Source organism: Anthonomus grandis, chromosome 2 (assembly GCF_022605725.1).
Source record: "Anthonomus grandis grandis chromosome 2, icAntGran1.3, whole genome shotgun sequence".
In the NCBI taxonomy this organism is placed as follows: domain Eukaryota; kingdom Metazoa; phylum Arthropoda; class Insecta; order Coleoptera; family Curculionidae; genus Anthonomus; species Anthonomus grandis.
In genome coordinates this window covers 37,587,280-37,611,707 of record NC_065547.1, presented here as the reverse complement: position 1 = coordinate 37,611,707, position 24,428 = coordinate 37,587,280, and the positions used below count along the sequence as shown (strand labels likewise).

The 24,428-nt window shown below is 32.3% G+C and overlaps 2 protein-coding genes across 7 annotated transcripts in view; one reads left to right on the top strand and one right to left on the bottom strand.

Moving 5' to 3' along the window:
• LOC126750268 (alpha-1,3-mannosyl-glycoprotein 4-beta-N-acetylglucosaminyltransferase B) overlaps positions 1-22,741 on the top strand; it is a 168,156-nt gene extending 145,415 nt beyond the window's left edge. For 3 of the 4 annotated variants that reach the window (XM_050459833.1, XM_050459832.1, XM_050459835.1), the window contains 2 exons: positions 16,635-16,750; positions 16,801-22,741. In XM_050459833.1, coding sequence (XP_050315790.1) covers positions 16,635-16,750; positions 16,801-16,833 — 149 coding nt within the window. In that variant the 3' untranslated portion in view covers positions 16,834-22,741. Of the gene's footprint in view, positions 1-16,634; positions 16,757-16,800 lie in introns of those variants that run through there. The other variant, XM_050459834.1, reaches the window with a different exon arrangement.
• Positions 22,717-24,428, bottom strand: part of LOC126750271 (probable cytochrome P450 303a1) — a 35,877-nt gene continuing 34,165 nt past the window's right edge. For all 3 annotated transcript variants that reach the window (XM_050459838.1, XM_050459839.1, XM_050459840.1), the window contains one exon: positions 22,717-22,936. In XM_050459838.1, the coding sequence (XP_050315795.1) occupies positions 22,762-22,936 (175 nt within the window). In that variant the 3' untranslated portion in view covers positions 22,717-22,761. The remainder of the gene's footprint in view (positions 22,937-24,428) is intronic.

Here is a 24,428-nt window from a genome sequence, read left to right as displayed (position 1 = left end):
TAAGCATTACAAAGATAACTCGTCCTAGCATCAGTGAAACACATAAGCTTTATGCCATATTTACAGGGTTTGGCAGGCATGTACATTTTGAAATGAGTTCTCCCCCTAAAACTAATGAGCCTCTCATCAATTGTCATTGATTCTCCCATACCATAAAAGTCTTGACAGTTTTTAATGAACTTCGTAAAAATTTCAGAAATTGCTGCTGTTGGGTCTTCTTCCTTACAATAAATTCTTGTCTCAGGGTTATCAAATCTCAGAGCAGCTAATAGAATTGCAAATCTATTTTGGCTCATTACTGCCCGGAATATCTCTCTGCCCCATCCATCGGTAGCAAAAATTGTTTTTATATTTTCATGGTTTGATTTGAATACCGTTTAAATACCTATACCTTTTAATATTTACCGACGTTTAAATCAACAAACCTAGGAAAGCTTTCAATTCGATTTTATCTAAGTCTCTTACATGGCTGATACTGTTTTTATCCTTGTAGTTTGAACGTATTTGGAAGAGTTTGTGATTTGTCCATCTGTTCTAAAATATCGTCGGAGAAAAATAGGTTCCTTACCGAGGTAGAACTTGCGCTGTTACCTAGGTCGCGAGCTCTTTCTTTTACAGTTGGAACCTTCATGACTATGTTGTGTTTTCTTACACGCGACGAAGGAATTATCTCACTAGTGCACCACCTGAAATGGTTTTTTCCGTAAAAATATTTCTTTTCTCCTTCCTTAACTTCAGAATCAGCAGTATTTTTGTCTTCGTCACTATCACTTTCATTACAGTCTTCTTCAGAAAAGTCAGAAGCCGTGTCGTGTTCAGATTCAATAACTTCATCTTCTGGCGCACTGTGAACATCACTCGCATCACTATCAACTTTATTATACCACTGTAGAACAGTTTCTTCAAACTTATTATTCTCAAAACGAATTCTTTTCGACGGACCGGCCATATCAGATCACACGATGTTTCTAACATAAACGAACATGTGGCGTCTAGGAGACTACGCTGAATTAACTGACCGAAATAGTTTATTTGCACAAGGGCATAAAACAATGCCAGTCAGGCGATATATAATGGACCAATAGTAGAAGGATTAGGTGAGGTGACAAGTTTTGGGGGCACTTCGTTTTAAGAAATACAGTCAATTAAATTTATTGAGTAGTCTGTCAGACGCCACATGGCGGGTTAAGGGTTAAATATATCTGTTTGTCCCTGAATAAAAAGCTCATTGGCAAGTCATCCTGCTAATGAGGACATACTATAGCAATCAATACGATATACTTTTTGTCTGCTTAGATTCCTTAAATTAACCATTAAAATATAATAATATATAAACATTAATCTACTTTATAAGATATATTTTTGTACTTACTTCTATTTTAATATGAAATAAATAAATCACGGTCTTCTGTACTCTTCTTTATAAGAGATTCCTCATTAACAATCGTAGAGTTTTAAGAGCTTTTTTTGTCATGTATAAGAAACGGCTATTAAACTTTAAATAAGACTAACAGAAAATCCCTAAATCCTTTATTTGGTTTCTACAATTAAACTGCGATCACAGATTTTGTATTTATTTATAATTGGACGGATTTTTTTATAAAAGTTAGAGAAATATTTTATTATCTTTAAATTATTTACTTATATTATTAATGTCAGCCTGGAGTAAATCGCAGTCTGATTATGTAATAACTCTGAACAGTTTAAAATCATCCACAAACAGTAACCCAGCGGAGTGACTTACCTGAAGGATTGATTCTGGAAGATTGCTTCCCTGTGAAACACCAGGGGTAACAATTAAGTGTTTCGATGTGGACATGCCCACCTTGATTCACTCAGCTTGTTTTACCTCCCCATACCATCAGAGTGGCTCGAGATTATCTTGACACCGAAATAATTGGCATTTTAAATTGGCGTGCATGTTTACCGGATTTAAATCATGTTGAAAATTTATAAGATCAAGTCAAAAGACGTGTAAGAGTTCCTCAGGATAATCCTAAAAACACCCAACAACTCGTATTAACTCTAATATTAAAGCCTGCAAAGGAGGCAATGCAAGCTACTATCATTTATTACTTTTTTTCTTTTTTACTTTTTCCATTATTTTGAATTATTTTTTTTGTATAAAACCTAGAAATACAGGGTGTTACAGTATAAGATTCTGATCCTTAAAGGTGTTAATCCTTAGGTGATTTTAAGAAGAAAGGTTCAAATAAAGCTATGTCTTAAACGTCTTTAATTTTTGAGCTACAGGGTGTTAAAATCCTTAAAAATAATCGTTTCTCCATTAAACCTTTATTAAGTTCATAGATGGGTTTATGAAATTTATCACATACCCTCTGAGTATCAATACCTATTTTTTTGATGTAGGAGATTTTTTTAAAGTTTAACCAGTGGCGTCCCAACAGGAATCAAGACTAAATAATTTTAAAAAATATTATGTACGCCACTGCTTTTTCGTAAAATAAAATCTATTTTTATAATCTCTTTTCATTTTAGGGCAAATTTGATTTCAGGATTTTTTTTCCTCCGGCATGTGATTACCGCGGAAGAAAAATAAAAACATTGTTATGCATGGTCAATTTACAATTTAAAAAAATGTATTTATTTAAAAAAAAATATATAAAAACATAAATATATGCTTATTATTTTACTATAACAGTATAACAACTCTGATTTTAGACGTCTAGAGACACTTTATTATTAAATAGTTTTTAAAAATTTGGTTCTAAGGGTGACACCTTTCAACACTCTGTAGCTCAAAAGTTAAGGAATTTAAGACATTGGCTTTTTTGAACGTTCCTTCTTAAAATTACCTAAAAACTAACACACTTAAGGTTCAGCATCTTATTCTGTAACACCCTGTAAATTTTATTTATTTTGATTTGCATTTGCTTGTTTACGTCGTGTTTGTAGTTTTTTCTTATTAATAATTAATAACAAAAAAGTTGGTCCTGTGAAAAGAAAACGTGCTTCTAAACCGAATCCTCGATTCCCGCTCTTTCAATACTCTTTACCATCCGACTCCCAAAAAAGGAACACGGCCAATAAGGGTTTGTCTAAAATTTGTAGTGAAAGCTTTGGGAATTACAGAGAGAAGAGTTAACACTGTGTGTAAAAAAAAAGAATGATTGTTGCGATCTAAACGAGCGCAGGGGTGGTGACCAAATATCGCACAGATCGCGTGAGAAGAAAACCAAAATAATTGAATTTATTGGGAATTTAAAGGGATGTGAAAGTCACTACTCCAGAACAAAATCAAAGATAATATATTTGCCTGCAAACCTAAGTATTGCAAAATTACATAAATTATATAATACAAAATGCACAGATGTTAAAGATTGTTGCAGCCTAACTATGTTTAGTGTTTTATTCAAAACAAAATTCAATATTGGGTTTTCATCGCCGGCCACAGATATCTGTGCATTATGTAACCGTTTAAAACACAAAATTAAAATTAAAAAGGACCCTAAAAAAAATCTGACCTATTACTTTAACATCGGATTCATAATAAAAGAGCTAAAGCATTTTATGAGTTAGCCAGAGAATCTCCACCAGATTCTTTAACGTTTTGTTTTGATAAGCAACAAGTTCAGCCACTCCCACGTACACCAATAAACGATGCCCTTTACGCCCAGCAAGTAAGTTATTACGTGTTTTGTTGTGTGGATATGAATGCAAGAAAACCCACGTTTTATACATGGACCGAAAATATGGCTGGTAGGGGGGCTGTTGAGGTATCATCTGCACTTTTGGCCCATCTGAATTACCTGGACCTCCTAAATATACAGAAACTTTGCCTTTTCTGTGACGGGTGTGGAGGGCAAAACAAAAATGCCCATGTAATCCATGCCCTTTATTACTTTTTAAAGAAATAATCACCCGAGAGTTTAAAAGAAATAAATAAATATTACCTTTCCAGTAAGAGGACATAGTTTCTTACCTGCCGATAGGGTATTTGGCCGAGCAGAGAAAGTCTTAAGAAAACAAACAACAATCAAGACTACAGAAGAATACAACAATATATATAGCGAGTTTGGAGAAGTAAAATATCTTGGGGAAGACTGGCTACTTTATGACATCAAACACCTACAAGAATTTCTAAAAAAGACTGACGGTATATCCGACATGAAAAGGGTCGTGTTGCGAAAGAATCAAGCTTCAGCCATCTCCATAGCACTCTTCGAAAACTTTAGGTATGAAAGTACTTCTGAAACTCCAAAAACTCTGCTTAAAAAAGGTAAAAAGGACTCTCAGCTACAAATGAAACTACTTGAACTTGGCTCACTTGGAAAGACCTCTTAAGGAAAAAAAGAAAAAAATCTTTAAAACATTTATTGGCTCAAGAGTTTGGTAAAGAATGGGAGCAAGAAGATGAACTGAAATGGTACAAAACTATTTTGGAAACCAGTGGAAATTAAATAGTGGAAGAACAACACGACAATGCTGGAGCTACCTGTGACTGCTTAGAAGAAGATGTTGTTTACATATTTGATTTTTTTGTAGTATTTTTAAATGTTATTAACCTTGTAAATAATTTGAAATATTTGTTTTGTACAAAACGCAATAAATCCAAAAAAGACTTGAGCACAAAGAAATGAATCCACACTAAGCAAAATGACATAAATCCGCATTCCAATTAAGCAAAACGAATTAAATCTATTAAAAAAATGAACATATTTCTATTAATGTTATACATTTTATACTGGAGCCGCACTTTTTTTGCGATAAAACTGTTTTTAAAATCATTCTTTACGAGAACAAATTAAATTTTTTTTCCAAACACTTTTGTTGGTTTTTAAGGTTTTACTCAAAACAACATAGTTTTGTTGCTCCTCAACAAAACTATTTCAATTATTGAAATAGTTATACCCGACTCGATTAGCTTTAAAATAATTATAATTGTCTTATTAGCCATGCAGCTAAACTAACAGTATATCTGTTAGATTCTAACCACATGGAACACAAAAACATCGAATTAATTATAATTAGATTTAAAGACATTTAAAACAACTAGATGATCAAATAAAAAAAATGGAAAATTTAAATTTTTTGCTGACTTTTTCTGTTTCCAAAATGACCTCCAAAAATACCGGATCATTGAAACTATAAAATTAATGTCTTTTTTCAATTTTTGACAATATAGATATCTCCCTAATGAAGTTTCTTAGATAGAAAAATTAAGATCAGGGATTTTTTAAATAAGATGGTATGAGTGATATGACATTTGGTAGGCTTATTGTAAATAGACTCGGAGACACCCCTGAATCATTTGAAGAGATTTTAGTCATTTGACTGTCTATATGTAAGAAATAGGATCAAAATAAGGCTTCAGGGTAAGCTATAGCTGTTCAATCGGTAGGCTTTCATACTCATTGCTAAGAGCATTCCAATTCCAGGCATCTGATTTTCTGATGTCCTAAAGAAAAGTTTTTAATGATCAAGATCATTGAACCCTTTGGGAAGTCTGGAAGAAGAAACTAAATATTAAACACAGTAAAAAAATCACAGACATAATTTTGAACATGTAAATGCGATTATCTGAAGTTTGGGATTATTGACTCAAGAAATAAAATATTATTTTAAAAACTGTCTATTTTAAAGTCTTTTTTTAATGTTGAATATTTCCTGGGTTTGTGCTGTGCGCATGCAGCCACTACGATGAACATAATTTGTTTTAATCCTTCTTAGGACACACGTAAATCGGACAATCACGAACGACTATGTCTGAGAGTCAAAACAATACATCTACTAAGACATCCTATGAAAATTGACATAAATTTATACGTTTTAATTAAATCCACTTCTGATCAATTTTGTACTCTACACATTTTAATGTTATCCACATAAGGTGTTGATATGACTTAAACATATTGGACTTGGACGTCCAATATGATTTCAATCGAAACTTCACCTTTTTTCATCTTTTTAACAGCTTTTAACCTTTTTAACACGCAGGGCTGACCGACTTAGGTTTTGAGGGTAAAAATCGTTATAAGAAAGTAAAAAGAAAACATTATAGAGCTTCTCCTCCTCCACTAAGGTCGACACGTATGACATATGACGTGTTATGTAGTATTGCTCCTCTTAGCAGCAAATGCAAGTGGGGAATCGGTGAAGCATTGTATTTTTTTTTTAATGTAAGGCCTTGCCAGTTAATTGTGTTGTAGTTAATGATTGTAGGTATTTCCGCACCCAAACTTGAAATTGGCTAATTAATCATGTTTAGGAACTTATCAGTGCAGTTGCGCAAGACAATTTTTGAGCGGCAGTGGGTGTTCATTTTATGATCTACAAAATGTCTATTATTTAGTGGCATTTTGAAGATTTTTTATATATAAATTTTTGTAGCTATATAACAAAGCTTTATAATGATAAAACTTTAAGAATATAACACTCCTAAATGAATACAAAAAAGGCATTTATCTGGCAAAAAACTGTAATTTACGGGCAAATTCCAAAGCAAGAAGCGGCCCTTAAACATAAACAATTCTTATGCATAAAGTCTTCCATTAAAGTCTTATTTATTACGTGAAGCGCGATGTAAGCTCTATGCGCCGCGCGTTTTTAATTAGAGAATTTGAATGTATAGGGGTATTAAGGGTGAGAGATGCATTATAATAGATGAGCTTTTGCCATCGGGGCTAAAATGCAGTCGAGAACTCTCAAAGGGTCTTAATAAGGGAAATGGAATGTTCCTGTATGCACGCAGGGTATTATTAATTGTGTTCCTAATAAGGCAATAGGTTGCCTCGTCCATTTTTTTTAAATGACAAAAACTACCATGAACTATTAAATATTATAATAAAATCTTTATAATGAGATAGTCTCCTTCTACACATAGATTCAAAAGTTTTGCATTGCTCTTAATTTTCGAAAGTTTTTTTAGCAGCAAAAATACAGGGTGTCCCGAAATTACATCGCAATATTTAACCAGCCGCATCTTTGTCTAAAAATAAGACAAAAAGTCCATATACAGTATGGTTCAAAAGTGCATCGTTTTTAAGTTACAGGGTGTTTTATGAATCATGTTAAAGATGGTTTTTTGTTAATATATCCGGAACGCCTAGTTGTAATCTTTTGAAATTTTCAACATTTACTATTGGTTTTATTAAAAACTGATATGGCAACCATTTTTGCCAAAATGTATACAGAGTCGTGTAAAATAAGTGGTCGGTAAAGTTTAAATTGTTAAAACTTTTTTTCTAGCAACTCCGTGATAATTTTGGTATTAGAATTGAAAAGAACAAACATTTTTACATAAAAAAGGTGCTCTTGTCTAATTTCGATAGGAGCTTCCGTTTTCGAAAAAATCAATTATTAATAAATCATGAATTGGTATTTCAAAAAGTAATTACAAATAACATCTTGTAAAATAATAGTTGGCTGTGTTTGTTGACAATTAGTTTATTTGTTAAATTTTGTTTAACGTTTTGTTGACATTTCACATTTTTTAAATTTGCTTCGGCAAAGTAAATTAGTTCTTTTTTGTGATTCATTTTTCAAAAATTATGCATGATTTACAAATCAAGAGTTAGCTGACATGCATTTTGTTTATGGTTTGTGTAATGGCAGTTCTTTAGCAGCTGTCCGTGAGTATCGCCGAAGATTTCCCCTAAGACATGTTCCAGATCGTCAAGTTTTTATAAACACTCACCGAAATTTATGCAATAACGGAAGTTTTCAAAGAGCTCGTGGACAAGACAGACTACAAGAAGATTATAATTTAGAAAATGTTTTAAATGTTTTTGTAGAAAATCCGGGGGCAAGTATAAGAAATGTGTCAAGAGCCACACATATGCCTCGCTCTATAGTAAGTAATTAAAAAAATTACTTATTGTTACAATAGTAATTTAATTTTTATTACATTGGAAGAATGCTAAGATCCCAAGGGTTACATCCGTTTCATTACCAGCGGGTCCAAGATTTAGAGCCAGACGATTTTCCATTGAGGATCCAATTTTGTCAATGGGTAATTAATAATCCAAACTTAATTCCTTCCATTTTATGGACGGACGAAGCCACTTTCACACGAAATGGTTTATTTAACATGCATAATATGCATTTTTGGGTAGATCAAAATCCAAGAGCCATAAGGCGTAGTAATTTTCAAAGAAGGTTTTCGGTAAATTTGTGGGCGGGATTAATCGGAAACCAACTTATTGGCCCGATAGAATTAACCAATCGGCTAACTTCGGAGAATTATCTTTATATGCTGGAAAATAATCTTGTGGAGCTTCTGGAAGAAGTTCCTCTTACGCCAAAACATGATTTTTCAACAAGACGGGAGCGCCTGCTCATTTTGGTCGCAATGTGCGTAAGTGGATGAATAATCATTTTTCTGAACGTTGGATTGGTCGAGGTGGTCCTATAAATTGGCCTCCTCGATCTCCAGATCTAACTTCATTAGATTATTATTTATGGGTACATTTACATGAGTTGGTATATGCTGTGGAGATAAATACCAGTGAACGACTGATGCAAAGGATTAATTGGGCTGTTAATGAAATAAAAAGAAATCCATTTTTTGTTTTAAGGGCTACTCGCGCAATAACGCGTAGGGCAAGATTGTGTCTTCAGCAAAATGGAAACCACTTTGAACATTTGTTGTAATTTGTGCTTTTTTGTTTGGTGTTTTTATGTTTTTTTTACGTAATAAATTAATTGTTCCTTTTTTTTACCTATTCGATTACATTAAAAAAAAAACAATTGAACTCGAAAAACAATTTTTGATCATAAATAAAGTATTTGTGATAGTCTTAGGTCATGTTTATCCCCAACAGATTTTTAAGATGTTTTTTAATTTTATTAACTGTTACCAAAATAACTTACGCGTTCTCTTTGCAAAACATTTAGATCTAATTTTTTCGAAAACGGAAGCTCCTATCGAAATTAGACAAGAGCACCTTTTTTATGTAAAAATGTTTGTTCTTTTCAATTCTAATACCAAAATTATCACGGAGTTGCTAGAAAAAAAGTTTTAACAATTTAAACTTTACCGACCACTTATTTTACACGACCCTGTATACATTTTGGCAAAAGTGGTTGCAATATCAGTTTTTAATAAAACCAATAGTAAATGTTGAAAATTTCAAAAGATTACAACTAGGCGTTCCGTATATATTAACAAAAACCATCTTTAACATGATTCATAAAACACCCTCTAACTTAAAAACGATTCACTTTTGAACCATACTGTATATGGATTTTTTGTCTTATTTTTAGACAAAGATGCGGCTGGTTAAATATTGCGATGTAATTTCGGGACACCCTGTATACTAGCAATAATTGATTACATTTAATTAAAAAAATACTTAAAATGCTTGAAAAAAACCTCATTACTCTTAAGACTTTTTAATACTGTGTATTTCCACCTCTAGCGTTTATGCCTGAGCAGAGCAGAGCATAGGAGATATGCTGTTCACCCGAGCAGCATGAACATGCTCTTGTATAGTCTACATATCCCAAACATGTTCTAAGAGCTTCATATCTGACAATAGGGCGGGTCAGTCAAAACGATTGATGCCTTCTGATTCCAGATACTCATTTACACCTCTAGTATGATGAGGTCGGGCGTTATCGTATATAAAAATGAAAGCCTCACCAACAGCTCCTCGTCATAGTCTGACATAAGAGTCTAGAATCTCTCTCGTTTATCAGTCATTGTGCCTAGACACAATGCATCAGAACATAGCACTACAGAAATATGTATATCAGTGCCCATATCAATGACCATCCTGCACCAAACAAATTCTTGTTTCGTCAAAAAAAGACCCGAGTTCCAAAATTCCCCAAGTAAAATCATGTGTCCACCGTAGTCGGGGTACTATTAATGGTAGGCGATACCTCAAACCTGTTGCCAGGAGTCGCCGCCGCAATATAGAGAACGATTCTTGAACTCCCAAGGCATCACGCATAATTCTTTGGAGTGCCAGCTGTTTCTACGACCATCCGAAGAAACCCACTTAGAACTATAGAAGGCTTTTTCATGCTGCTCGGGAAGAATGACCTAATATATCTCAACAGCATATCTCCAATCTCATAGTCAATATGTAAAATGTAGCATTAAACCAGTATGTACTATACTTTATGTTCATTGGGAGTTTAACCATCTCTTATGTATATACGGATTGGTACGTGGGACAGTCCCGAAAGTGTGCTAGGTTAGTTGAATATAAAAAGGTGACGTGAGTTTAATTTATAAAATATGGTCCTTTTCAAATCAAATCATAAGTTATTTAAGTATAATAAAATTAGTTTTGTTATAACTAAAACTAAGTGAATGTTAAATACGACCGATAAATTTGAGCTTCTTTAAAATTAATATCAAGGCTGTTTGGTTTGACAAAGAACAAGTGGAAACTAAAATTGCCATCCGAAAGGCATGTTTTCCATACTTTTAAAATGAGTGAGGACAAGATTAACTACGATCAGATAATAAGAAGATTTGAAGACTACTGTATGCCGCTAAGAAATAAAACTTACGATAGATTTAATTTTTTCACGAGAGTTCACCAGAGGTCCTTTCTGACCGAAGGTGAAATTTTCGCCAAAAATTGTAATTTTGGTGATCTCCAAAACTTTCTTTAATCCATGACAAATTGGTAAGTGGCATAGTAGACAGAACTGTACAAGAAAGGCTATTGGGAACTTAACTCTGAAAATATTCACCACAATCGTATAGTGGCCATGCATGGTAAATGCTCAAATCAGGACAAGATGTATGACTATTTCAAATGAAGCATGGACCAAGAAATTGCCTGGCGTTTAAGACGTGCACAAAAGGTAGAAAAAATGAAAAAGTAATAATGGTGCTGGAAGTAGGAACTTTAAGAATAAAAAGTTTAAAAGACGTAAGAATAAGTCTAAACATATTAATGACTATAGCAGCTCAGATAAAAGTCATAATTCTACTGCATACGTTAAGGATAATAGGACCTCAGAGTTGGTTACTAATAATGAAACTGTTTAAAAAGAAAAAGAAAGATAGAGAGACACATTTTGCACATTTACTTAAGATGATAATAAAATTAAAGCTTTTGATTATATAATAATAAAACGCTTTTTAAAAAAATAAGAATTATATCATCAAACTAATAAGATAAGATTACTTAGAAGAGTAGATTTATTAAAATAAAATTACCTTATAAATATAAGATTGTTTTAGCAACAAATGCACAACTTATTAGTAGTGCTTGTAGGAAAGTTCGAGAGGATATTATATTGTGATATTATTATTGACCCATTCTTGACTTGGAAACGAAATAACATCAATGAATAGTTAAAAAATGACAGCTCGTTGCCTATAGCAACGAGCAATAAGAAACATGCATAGGCGACTCCGCGACTTTATTTGCGTTAAATAAAAACGCGTTACGGCACTTTCTTACTTAGCAGTGGCGTAGTATTTTTTTCACTAAAAATGTTCAATAGAAGACTTGTAGGGGCGCCACTGGCAGAGAAAAGATTTTTTGCACATCAAAAAATGCGTCTTGATGCATTGAATACATGTACCAAATTTCATAAAAATGTCTACTATAATATCGTTTAAGTTATTATTAAAAAACTGATTTTTTTTGAAAACTTTAACCTACTGTATCTCAAAAGTTAAGACGTTTAGGACATAAGTTCATAGAAACTTTTTTTCTTAAAATGGGTCCAGGAATCACCCCCTTAAATATTAGCACGTCTTTAAGGAACCCCCTGTATATATACAGGGTGTCCCGTAAATAGTGGTCCAAATGAAAACTCCTAATAGATTGGACTATTTCCAATCAGAATAATCCAACATAGCTCTAACGAAAGTGTTACGGTTTTCGAGATATTTTGATTTTTGCGAAATTTTAAGAAATACCTACCTGTAATCAGTTTTTTATGGTGTGTCACTAAATGAACAAAAAATCACAATTTCTTCGGTTGGATATTATTTGCCGATAGATGCGCCTTATGATGCGTATTAAAATTTTTCAGTTATGCAAATATTTTTCCCAGAAAAAATTATTGAAGTTGCAATATCGGATTTTTTTTTCTTTTCAAAAAGTTTGAAGTCCTATGACGCAATAAAATAAAAATAGAATCTTGGTGCCCATTAGCCTAAAAACGTTGATTGAATATTAGGGTTTCAATATATTTTAATATATCCCAAATATTCAATCAACGGTAAAAACTTATTTATCCCATGCCGTATTAAAGACAAAAACTTTTTGATTTTTTTGTTAACCTCAAAAAAAAATTGTTGTTTTAATGACGAAAGAACTATTTTGTGAAAAAAAAATCATTTTTTTTTCGATGTAAATTAATTCGGTTTCTTTGTGTTCGCAATACCAATTTAAAATCAATTTGTGTACAGGGATTATTAATGGTGAATTTATAGGACCGTTTGAGTTGTTGCAAAATCTCAATGCTGAATACTATCTTCATTTTTTGCAAAATATTCTTCCCATCCTTTTGGAAAATGTTCCTTTAGACATTAGCAGAATATGTGGCTGCAACATGACGGATGTCCTGCGCACTACGGTGTGCAAGTTAGAAATTTTTTAAATGAATCCTACCCTAACCGATGGATCGGACGTCTAGGACCTATACTGTGGCCCCCACGGTCACCTGACCTAAATCCTCTTGATTTTTTTTACTGGGGATGCCTCAAAGAAATTGTATACAGAAGACCCATACTGCATAACTGCTGCTCAAGAGATAAATAGAGCTGGCCACGCTCAACGGATTAAGCGATCCTTTATAAGAAGGTGTAGGGCCTGTATAGCAGCAGGTGGTGGCCATTTTGAACACCTTTTGTAAAATTGCAAAACACAAATAAACCGAATTAATTTGCATCGAAAAAAAAACGATTTTTTTTTCACAAAATAGTTCTTTCGGCATTAAAACAACCATTTTTTTTTAGGTTAACAAAAAATTCAAAAAGTTTTTGTCTTTAATACGGCATGGAATAAATAAGTTTTTACGCTAATGGGCACCAAGATTCTATTATTATTTTATTGCGCCATAAGACTTCAAACTTTTTGAAAAGAAAAAAAAAATCCGATATTGCAATTTCAAAAATTTTTCCTGTGAAAAATATTTGCATAACTGAAAAATTTTAATACGCATCATAAAGCGCATCTATCGGCAAATAATATCCAACCGAAGAAATTGTGATTTTTTTTTCATTTAGTGACACACCATAAAAAAACTGATTACAGGTAGGTATTTCTTAAAATTTCGCAAAAATCAAAATATCTCGAAAACCGTAACACTTTCGTCAGAGCTATGTTGGATTATTCTGATTGGAAATAGTCCAATCTATTAGGAGTTTTCATTTGGACCACTATTTACGGGACACCCTGTATATAAAGGTATATATTTAGTAATGTTAATTTTGCTAAAGAAAGCGAGATATAATCTATATATAGCATTATAAACAGTATGTTCATCGTAAGCTCATAGAGTAATTAAAAGTATAATATTCATTTCTTATTAAAGTTTAATATTCATTTCTCTATGCGTAAGCTGAACTATCTCTAAAGGCGCGTTTCTACCGGAATCGGCAAAGCCGATCTACAAAGCCTATCACCCTCTATACTGTTTCCACCAAATTTTCGTTATTTAGCCATTCGACATCAAAATGTTCGATGACGACGACGCGATTCTTGCCCCTGCAGCATTCATAATTTATTGCAGCTCAAAAAAAGCGTCGTCGACGACCAACATTTTGGGTCAGACCAAGTCTTCAAAGCAGAAAAAAATACAGTGCAAGTGATTTAATAAAGGACTTAATACTTGACGATACAAATGTGTTAAATTTAGAATACAGAAGTAACGGTGGTTTCAAAAACTTTTTTCGAATATCTAGCTGTGCCTTTGAACACCTACTTCAAATGATAAGACCTATGATTAGTAAGCAGGACACAAATTATCGAAAAGCCATCTCTGTTCAAGATCGTCTAGCTATAACTTTGCAAATAGCGAATTTTTTTCTCAATCTCGGTCTTATCTGCATTTAACTCCTGAGCAATTTCCGTGAAGGCGTCATGTCTCTTATTTTTATCTTAGTAAAATGGGCTTTTGGAATCCCACAGTACATTTCGAGAACGATAGAGCTCTATCAAGGCCGCCGTTACTCCAGTTCATTATTCAAAAATTACCTATTTTCGCAGCGCAGTACATACATCCGTGACTTCTGCCAGAGAACTGGAAAATAATAATTTGACAACGCACCAAAATCTCTGTGCCGATGGGCTTCGCGTTTCCACCACTTCGATTCGTCTTGGCTTCCTTTGATCTCGACCGACTTTTGGTGGTTTGCCGTTCGGCAAGCCGATAGCCTTTTTATGACGATCGGCAACACGTTTCCACAGATTCGGCTTTGCGGATCAGCTATGCCGATTCCGGTGGAAACGCACCTTTATGTATGTACGGACTGGTCTTGAGATAGTCCCGTAAGTGTGATAGGTACGAACTTAATAAATATACCCGGACTGCTAATGCATATGGCCACCACATCCGAAAATGACCGCTGCCTGGTGTCCGCCATTTTTATAGTGGTTGTGTCCTTTTGATGTTGGTCACTCTGAACATTTTCAGTGTTTCGGTTGTAGTTTCGGCGTACGGTTGACCTGTCACGAACCAAATTTATTTTTTTCATTGACGTTGTTTTTTAACCATCATTGGGATTCTAAAATCACGGCTCGACACGATCAATAATTGTGAGTATATCGAACTGGGTATATCGTCTGCATCAGGTGATATAGTTTCCTCAGAATTATTTTTTTCTGTCTGTGTTGATTTTCAAAATTGTCTGTCTGTGTTATTTATGATAGAATAATATAGTATAGAGTTGTTTATTTTTTTACTATATAAACCCTTGCTAATTACAAACACTTATAAAATCATCTATACTTTGATTTTTATAGATGGTAGTTACTATTAATATGGAAACACTGTACATAGAAGGAAGACAAAGTCGTAAAGTAAAAATAGAAAAACAGTAGCACGATAGCTGGTTATATGTTGTGACGAAAACCCTCATTGTATGTAAGTTAATTTTAATACCTTTTATTTCAACACTTTTTATCCTTAGCTTATAAGTTTCCTCGGTTCTTTATAGATTCCTGAAGATGGACATCTTATATGTCCGAAACATGTAGGATAGATGATTTTTAAATAAATTTATTGGAGGACGACAGAAACAATTTTAGTTACCCTTTGAAAATAGAAAGAAAATAAAAGTGTTTTTAACTAAATTTGTTAAGTAAACACAACCAAAAATTTAAATGAAGATCATCATTTTCATGGTATTAGGATTTTCAAGATTCAAGTTTATCAGAATAAAAAAACAAATATTTTAAAGTGCATGCATCTATCCTTCCAAAAACTTTAATTGTCTTCTTTCCCTACTATTGGTACAACTGAAATTTGTCAGAGTGCCCAACATCGAAAGGACACAATCACGCAAAATGGCGGCCACCTAGTAGTGGTCATTTACTTTCCATTGAATTGGCAGTCCAGGTATATTTACTAAGTTCGTGGTGCTAGGTTAGTCGATCAAAAGAATAAGACCTGCGCACAGATTAACTATAGCAATATTATTTAATCTATGACATGAGTTTAATTTAAAAAATATATTCCTTTTCAAATCAAATAATAATTATTTAAAATATAATAAAATTAATTTTATAATAACTAAAATAGACAGTATGTGTATGCATCAAGCTTGTATAATCGCTAAAGGTGAAAATACACGATACTTAATGATTTTTCACTAGAAAAACTGGCAATGTGTTTTAAAAAATAAAAAAAATTAATTTTAAAAAATCTTAATAGTGATGAAGTTTTTTTACAAGCATTTAGTTGTTTTCTTAATTAAATTTAATCAATTAATAAGTTTCTAACTTATTTTTGCCGATAGAAAGAGCTTTTGAAAATTTAGTATAAATAAAAGGTGACAAAACTTTTGAGTCTCATATATTTAGTTTCTTTTACCTGCAGCTAAATGCTACACCTAAACTTAAAAAATAACAAACGATAAGCAGAAAAACGGACCTTTTTTTATACACACAAAACCTTAAAAATATAGTAGTCCAGAAACAATCTATCATATTTTATAATTTTTACCATCATCATTTTTTACAGATTAGTGGTTTAAGAGATATACCTGCCCTTTTTCACTCATTGTGGAAGTTATTACTTAGCTGACTGACTAACTGTAAAGTAATCTTTAAAAGTTTGACTCGTTTGACTATAGTCGCAAGTGAGAACTTAAAATTGTATTAAAATGCGAACAAAACCGACCTTATTTGTACAAAAGGAAATGTTACCATTGGCGGAAAATTATTGTTTAATTTAGCGGGAAGTTTGGATTTTCGCTGCAGTCATGTCCTAAATTTTGTAAATCCTCCGTTTTACATTTTATAGAATTACAAGACGCAATAGACGATATGACCTCCAGTGACAAATTCTATAATTATTCTGGGTGATTTTTATGATAGAAACTGCAAAATGTTAATTGATTTGAATGAAGATCAATAATTATAGCTGTCTATTTAAGATAACATTTAGTATCTCTGAGTTTTGATATGATATTCGCAACCTGTCAAATCTGCTTTTTATTAGAATAATCTAACAATCTCTTTTTATTCCAGGCAAATTTGAAAGCTCAGGTATAGCAACCGGTACAGTCGATGACAGCTTAGGTAAAATACAGGCCCTTAGACTTCACGTACACTCCGATAGCGATAATTGGGCCATCTTGAGCGAGGTATAAGTTATCCAACTTACATAAATCATTTTTAAACTGTGTATTTACAGATCTACATTCAAGACGAGTTGGCATCGAGGTGACCATCGGCGAGTACCAGTTCGGAGGAAATCGAACCTCTTTACCCCCTGATCTACCATCAGATACCGCGAAGGTACACCTCCTCCTCCATAACCAGTCTGTGATAGTTTCGAAGAAACCCCCATCCCCTATTATATGTTATTGTTTAAGTTTTACAGAGTATTTAAATGTTATTTACTACTGAAGTAGTTAAGCTGACGTGGTTGGTTTGGTTTATGGCTTTAATTGGATGGTTTTTGCGAGTCTTATAATACCTACGTTATGCCTTTAATGTAAATAGTGATTATATTGTTACATATGCTCGCAAATGTATACAGATATTAGAAATTGTCTTTTAGTTAGTGTTTGGTAGTTAATTGACCATCAAACAATAAGTTGATATGTTCATTTTGGTCAAAGTAACTTATAAATAATCAAATGGAATAAAGAACAATCTTTTTTATTTATTGCTTTTTTAAGTATTATAAGGTATTTGGCAAATAGTTTGCTAAAGAAGAAAAGAATAAAAACTTTTCAAGAATTTTAATTTAAGCACATCTATCCACATAAAGAGGTACAGTACCTCATTGTTAATAGGCACGGCATTTGCCAAATAACCGCAGATGTTTCTATTATTATGAGGAATCACATTTTACATACGGAAATCTCAAGAGAAATCTCGCAGAGGGTATTTATTATAAATATAATTTATTGTTCACAAAAAGTTCCTTGTTAAGATTCTCTGTACCTAGTAAAAGTTATTACCAAAAACATTATTGCGTAGTTCAAATTCTGTTTATAGTAAACACATTCATATAAAAATGTTCTAGTCGACCTAGAATGTTAAAATTTTCTGTATAGATGCTTATAGTTAGTAGAATAAATTATTTTTGTAAATTTTACTGCCAGAGCTCATTAGTTTTTTTTCGAATGCCTATGTGTCATTATAAGACCTATACAAAAGTTTTTTTCAGATTTTAAATAGCTCTATTGGCAACAAATTTGTAAAAAATCATTAACGGCTAAATGTTGAAATTCAAAATAAATGGGTTCTTATTAGCCTAAAAGGCTGATTTATTTTGTGTACGTGTAACAAAATTATTCTCAAAAACAATAATACAGTGAAGTAGTTGATTTTTACAATTTAAAATCAGTATTTTTCATTTGATCCAGATAATTTTAAATTTTTTTGTAGATCCTCTATTTGGGGTCGCAAAATAATCTATTAAGTTTTTATTGCAAAGACTTAATACATTATTTGCCTTAAAATAAAAGATATTTCTAAAAAACATGAATACACTGGCGTAGTAAAAGTTGTTATGTTTTTAAAATATAAAAATCAAAATAAACATAATCTTGTTTACTTACAAGCTTGAAATTTTTTGTTTATGCTTTATATTATGTATTATTCATAAATCATAAAAGTCATTCTTCAAAAAATTCACCAAATAAATATTTTAAATATATTTGTTTCAATTTTAAACACTATATGAAGGGCTGAGAAGCCATGGGGTATAAGTGTACTGAAGTCAGTTTTGAGATTTAAATTTTTTTTAACTTTAATTTGAGAACTCAAATTAAAGTTAAATTGTTGTAATCAAATGCAGGCAAAAGTATGACAATTTAAACCAGTTTTGTTTTAATTGCTAGGGTTTAGACTATCATAATATAGAAAAATAATATGCTTTTTAGTACTTTTCATATTGATTATTAGGCAATATTTGATAAGTCATCACTTGTACCCCTTGGCTTCTTATAGAAATTAGGAGTTTAATAAAACATAGGATACAAATAAATTAGAAAAATGTATTTTTCCAATAAAAGGTGGCTTAACAAAATACTAACAGTTTGTGTAAAAATGTCATTTAAATAACACTTGTAGAACTATTCTGAGTCACTGCTATAAACATTGTCTTCATGTTCTGGATCCTCATTTTCATCATCGGCAGGATTGTGATGTCCCTCTTGAACCGCTTCTTGCTGTTTCTGGATGTTCTGTCTTGTGTGCACCAAACGATTTCCCTCATAGTCTAATGATCTATAGAATTGGTGATGTACGGGAGGTACAAATGGTAGGAGGCCAACAAGGTCTTTGTACTTTGATGCTTTTATTTTTTTTTAATTTTGTTTAGGGATAAGAGAAGGCAAGGTTTTTGGAATCCTTCCAACATTTTTTGCAGGCATGTTGTACTCTAAAAATGGCATTTCTTTATTAAATGTACTTTTGTGAAACAAAGTGTAAGGACTTTCTTTTCTGAACTGCAGCCACTGCATGTTTCTAATACCCTTAACAGCTTTCACAAAATGTATGCTTATGGGATCCAAAGTAAGGAAGTCTTCATCCAACATTTTCTTCACTAAGAACTTTTTGCTAGTTGTGGCTATAATATCCACCCAGTCATTAGGAACGAAAACACCTCTTTTTGTGTTCCTCTTGGTATTTTCCACTTTACCAAAGTCTTGGTCACAATGATTATATGAATGACCAGTAAGCAAAAATTTTAGGTCGACAATTTCAATCTGCGTTGTGTTTACAACATACAACCAAAATTTTACCGTAAGTTGGCTTTTATTTTGCCCACCACAATTATCACAGAAAGCAGTGAGGTGAGTGACCGTAGAGGGCAACGATTTGATGTACTGGATTAAACACGATACCATATCTTCGCATCCTCTTGATGCTTGCCCCTCATGCCAAAGAAACATAAACGCATCATCGGTCCCAATATCATGTACATTAAAATTATACGTCCATAATTGCCTTGCACAATACACTTTTGTACATGTTAATACCGGCGTGGGCAACATTTTTTGAAGATCAAAACATATAGCTTTATGGGCAAGATCATCTTTTACTTCTTTTTTAACATTATCCATTTCTTTTTTAGCACTTTCAGCCTTACGTTCGTATCGTTACGTATTCGTTACGTAGGTGGACTTCTTTAGTGATTGTTGCAGCTTGTTTAGCTTCCAGATCTCCATGCTCAATAGCTAATTTAAACTTGTCACAATTATTACAAGTGTCAGTATATGCTCGATGGAAACTAAGATTGAAACATGTATTAAATATATGCCTATAGTAAGATAGAGTAACAGGTTCCTTTCCTTGTTCCGGACAAAAGATTTTATCAAAAGTCGGCATTTAAATATTTTCGGTTTGGAGCTTGCTGTCTGGAATAGTGACTACTATATCTAGGGAACAGCAATATGTTGTTTGACCAAATCAGTTTTCTCAACGGTAATTTTATTGGTTGGAACCTTTCGCCCTCTACGGTCTCGAGCTGGTATTCCTGTTCCAGATTCTTTCTTCTTAGCAATAATGTTAGTAACACGCTTATTTGACACATCTAATGTTTTTTAAAAAAATTCCTTGCAGACCCTTAGACCGCCTAATAAATATTGACAAGAATGGGACTTTCCACGTACAGTGTTTTCTTTCTTCCTATGCAGATCTTCTATTATAATTGCAGAGTTCAAAAATGATGATTGTAATTCCCAATTCGCCAGACCCCAGTACTCATTAAAAAATTCGTGGCGCTTTTCTTCGCTCATATTTTCGCAACATTTATAGCGGCATTCATGGTCGTATGCCTGAACTTTTCTTTCATTGTGTACTTTACCTTTACGGTCAGTGTACTTTATACCCATGTTTCGTAGTCTTGAAGACTTTTAAAGTGTTTAAAAGAGTAAGTTTCTGCATTTAACTCCATTATGAAAAATATGTGACATGTAACCCTTAGCTTCTCAGTCCTTCATATATTAATTCGATGTTTTATATGTATATTTGTCAAAACCAACCCGACTGATAAATCCGAAACGAAGGAATTGGTAATGGTTATTAAGAAATGTAATTATGTAAACATACCAATAATCAGGCTTAATTACTATTTAATTATTAATCAAATATAATTAGGTTGTGCTAGATAGAATCTCATCTCCATAAAAAGGCGAAATCTCTGACCAACTCTTTTATACTCTTTTATATTTTTTTAAATTATTTATTCTAATTTATAACAATTTATTCTATAACAATTTAACCACATCTGTCGAATATGTGTTTTTGTGTATACGGCAATTAAGAGTCGATGATAAATATTATATAAAATAAACGGTTTTTAAATTCAAAGTTTCATTATTTTCGCGCAGGTTTTGACATGAATTTTGAATATATGGGGTGTATTTCATTAAAGTAAGAAGTTTCATTAAAGTATCTGAACATTTTGAGTCACCCCTGTATATTCCAAATTATCGTGTAAGAATGTGAAACAATTTATGTGGTTCTCCGGAAACTTCATCGACCGATTTTGGGAAAGCTATAATCCAAAAAAAAACACATTTTTATAAAAAAGCGAAGCTCAATATATAATCTGGTTGTAAAATATTTATATGTTATTATAATTTTCGGTTTTAGCGAAAGTACGTGCTATCTATTTTAAGTTATTTGGTACATCCTATATATTATCAAATTTTTAAACATTTGACGCAAAATTTTAAATAGTTATTAATTAGTTATTTATTCTGTCAAAATGCCGACAATAGACACACCGTTTTTGAAATATGACCAGTTAAAGTTATATCTTCCAGGCAGGTGTAGCTATCCGCCTAACAGTTGGGGTTATTTTGATTTATTGATGGAAAACGATGTTCTTTATTATTTCTTCCAGATTGTTTTGGAATCATTTTTACTTGATTTTTTCATATTCGTTCCTATCTTTTATGAAGGTATTTTTAATGTTTGTTTATTTGTTTATTTTAGGTCGTTCGATTCTGATTATAATAATTTTTTAGCAATTTGTGATAATTCTTTCTGGGCAATTAAATACTTTTTCCAGAAACGTTGGTTATTTTGATAGTATAACTATATAATTATAACTTTCTAAGACACTATATGAAATATCGGCTATAGTTACTCATTATCACTTATTATTTTTCCGATAGTTTAAAAATTCTTAATTTTCTTTTTATTGTTATTCCAGTCAATTCAAATAATTTGGTGTTTGAAACATGGCTCACTTAAGATCATTCCCATTTTTATTAACTGTTGATGTTTAATTCCATATTTTACTTTTTTAATTAATAATTTTTATCTATACTTCCTCTTCATCATTCGTTCAAGTTTTTTTTCTTATTCTAAGCAATTCTATGATATGTTGAAGCATTTAAGAACCGTAGATAAATCTGTATTAGAACAAGTTTCTGCTTAAGGAACGAAACCGTTGGAGATTATAGTACAATAACCTTCTATGATCTTTTAAGAGGTAAAACCCTGGGGTGATTAAAATATTAAACTATCATTTAAAAATATTCGAATAAGGGCTTACATACATAGAGTTTTTTTCAGAAAAAAGTCTTCATAAGCCTCTTAATATTTGTTAAATATATATCTGCAATAAACTATTCAAATCCAGTGCAACTCCATCATGCGTCATAAATCAAAAATGTTGATGTTGTAGATAGGACATGAAAGTAAAAATCCTTTAGTGATATGTTAAACCTTTTCTAAAAAAGACGATTTTTAATTCATATCTAGAAAACTATTAGCCAAGGTATCATCATATGGCCTAAACCAGAAAGGTATTTAAAGTAGACTCTTCTTAATTATAACAAAAAAATTGACGTCCTTCTTGACATAAACAAATTTTAGTTGATGTAGTTCCCGGAGAAACACCCTTTGTACCTTTATGTAAATATTTTATGTAAATAAGTATATAAAAAATCCACGCATATTGTTAAATAATATTAATATATAAGTGAAAAATATATTTTTTGTTAATAATTTTTTGTTTTCAATTTACAAGATTTAACGTGTTGTTTGTTTTCTTGCTAAAAATGTTATTTTTTAACCAAATTTAATAATTATTATCACTATAATAAATAAATAGAAAATATATATCTTATACTACCAATATATATAAACGTTTTATTTCATAATCTACATTTTTATTTTTCTCCTAAGTACATTTTCTGTGTGTGATTTTCGCTTTGTAATGTAGAGGAGCTGGGGTGACCCCATCTACAATCTTCATATCGGGAGGGTACTCGGGTAACATGTGAATGTCGAACTTTTGCAGGATAGATGTGGTAAATAGGAAGACGTTAGCACGTGCCAGAGGTTCACCCATGCACCTTAAAATCAAATAAAACTTGATGATATTTCAAAAATTTGGTTCTTTATTAAATATCTTTAAAATAAAAATTAATAAATAGGCAGATTGTTAAATGTTCTAAAGTATAAAAGCTTACTTTCTAAAATACTTAAAATAATATATAGAGGAAAAGCTTATGGTTTCTAAATAAAATACAGGGTGTTTGGAAGGTGAGTAGCCAAACGGAAATGGTGAAAAAGCTTTTGAGGAAGATCCTACAACGAGCATCCGGACTGTAGCTGCCAATCTAAACCTAAGTATATGGAAGGTCTGGTCTGTTCTTCATGCCAACGGAAAGCATCCCTTTCATTACACTCCCGTGCAAGATCTTAAAGAATACGACTACCAAAGACGCATTCAGTTTTGCCGCCTCCTGCTACATATGGACGTGGATAACCGCGATTTCTAGAAAAACATACTGTGGACAGATGAATCCAAGTTTTCAAGGAAGGGAATTACCAACTTTCATAATTTGCATTATTGGGCCCCAAAAGAAGAAAACCCAAAAATGAAGAAAGTCGTGTCCTTTCAAAGGAAATTCTCAGTAAACGTTTGGGCAGGCCTAATTGGTAATACTCTTATTGGTTCACATTATTTACCGGATAATTTGAATGGGGATAATTATCTAGATTTGAACGGGGTTCCAAATTTTTTCAATGTAGAACAAATGACGTTCCAACACGATGGGTGCCCAGCGCACTGGAGATTGGCGATCCGGGAGCACCTAGACAATGCATTTCCCACTACTTGGATCGGCAAAGATGGCCCTATTCCATGGCCTGCAAGATCACCGGACTTGACACCGCTTAATTTTTACGTCTGGGGCCGTGCACAAGAACTTGTGTATTTCGAACCTATAAATAGAAGGGAACAATTGATAGAAAAATTAATGACGCTTTTGTAATAATAAGACATGAATTAAAATGACAGTATACCACAAGAGAAATAAGAAAGCGATGTTACGCGTGTATTAAAAATAATGGCCATCAATTTGAGCAAGACTGATAAATAAACGATTTGATGAAAAAAATAGGTTTTTTTTAATAGGCACAATAGGTTTAGCTGTTTTAGAACGGTGAAAGAGATAGCGCAACAGATTTAGCAGTGTTAGAAAGAGATATAAGTTTATATACCTGCTCAATTAAGTTGCTTTCAAGAAATTGGTTCACGCGTCCTTGAAGACAAACTTATTTGTTTTTCGTAAGTTACCTAATTATTTTTGTTACATGTGGCATATCGTTAGAAAGACTATTAACTAGAGAAGTTTTTTAACACATTTTAAAACCACACAACTTTTTTTTATAATTTTTTTTTTTCCATTGTAAAGTTGACGTAACATTTTTTTTCTATTGATTTGAGGAAGTTTGTTACTCCACTATTAGTTTCTCTTTAAATATTTTTCTCAGTTATTACCTAAATCTGAATGAGACAACACTAGTCTTTAAAATAAAATTAATTGTGCGCCATTTTGG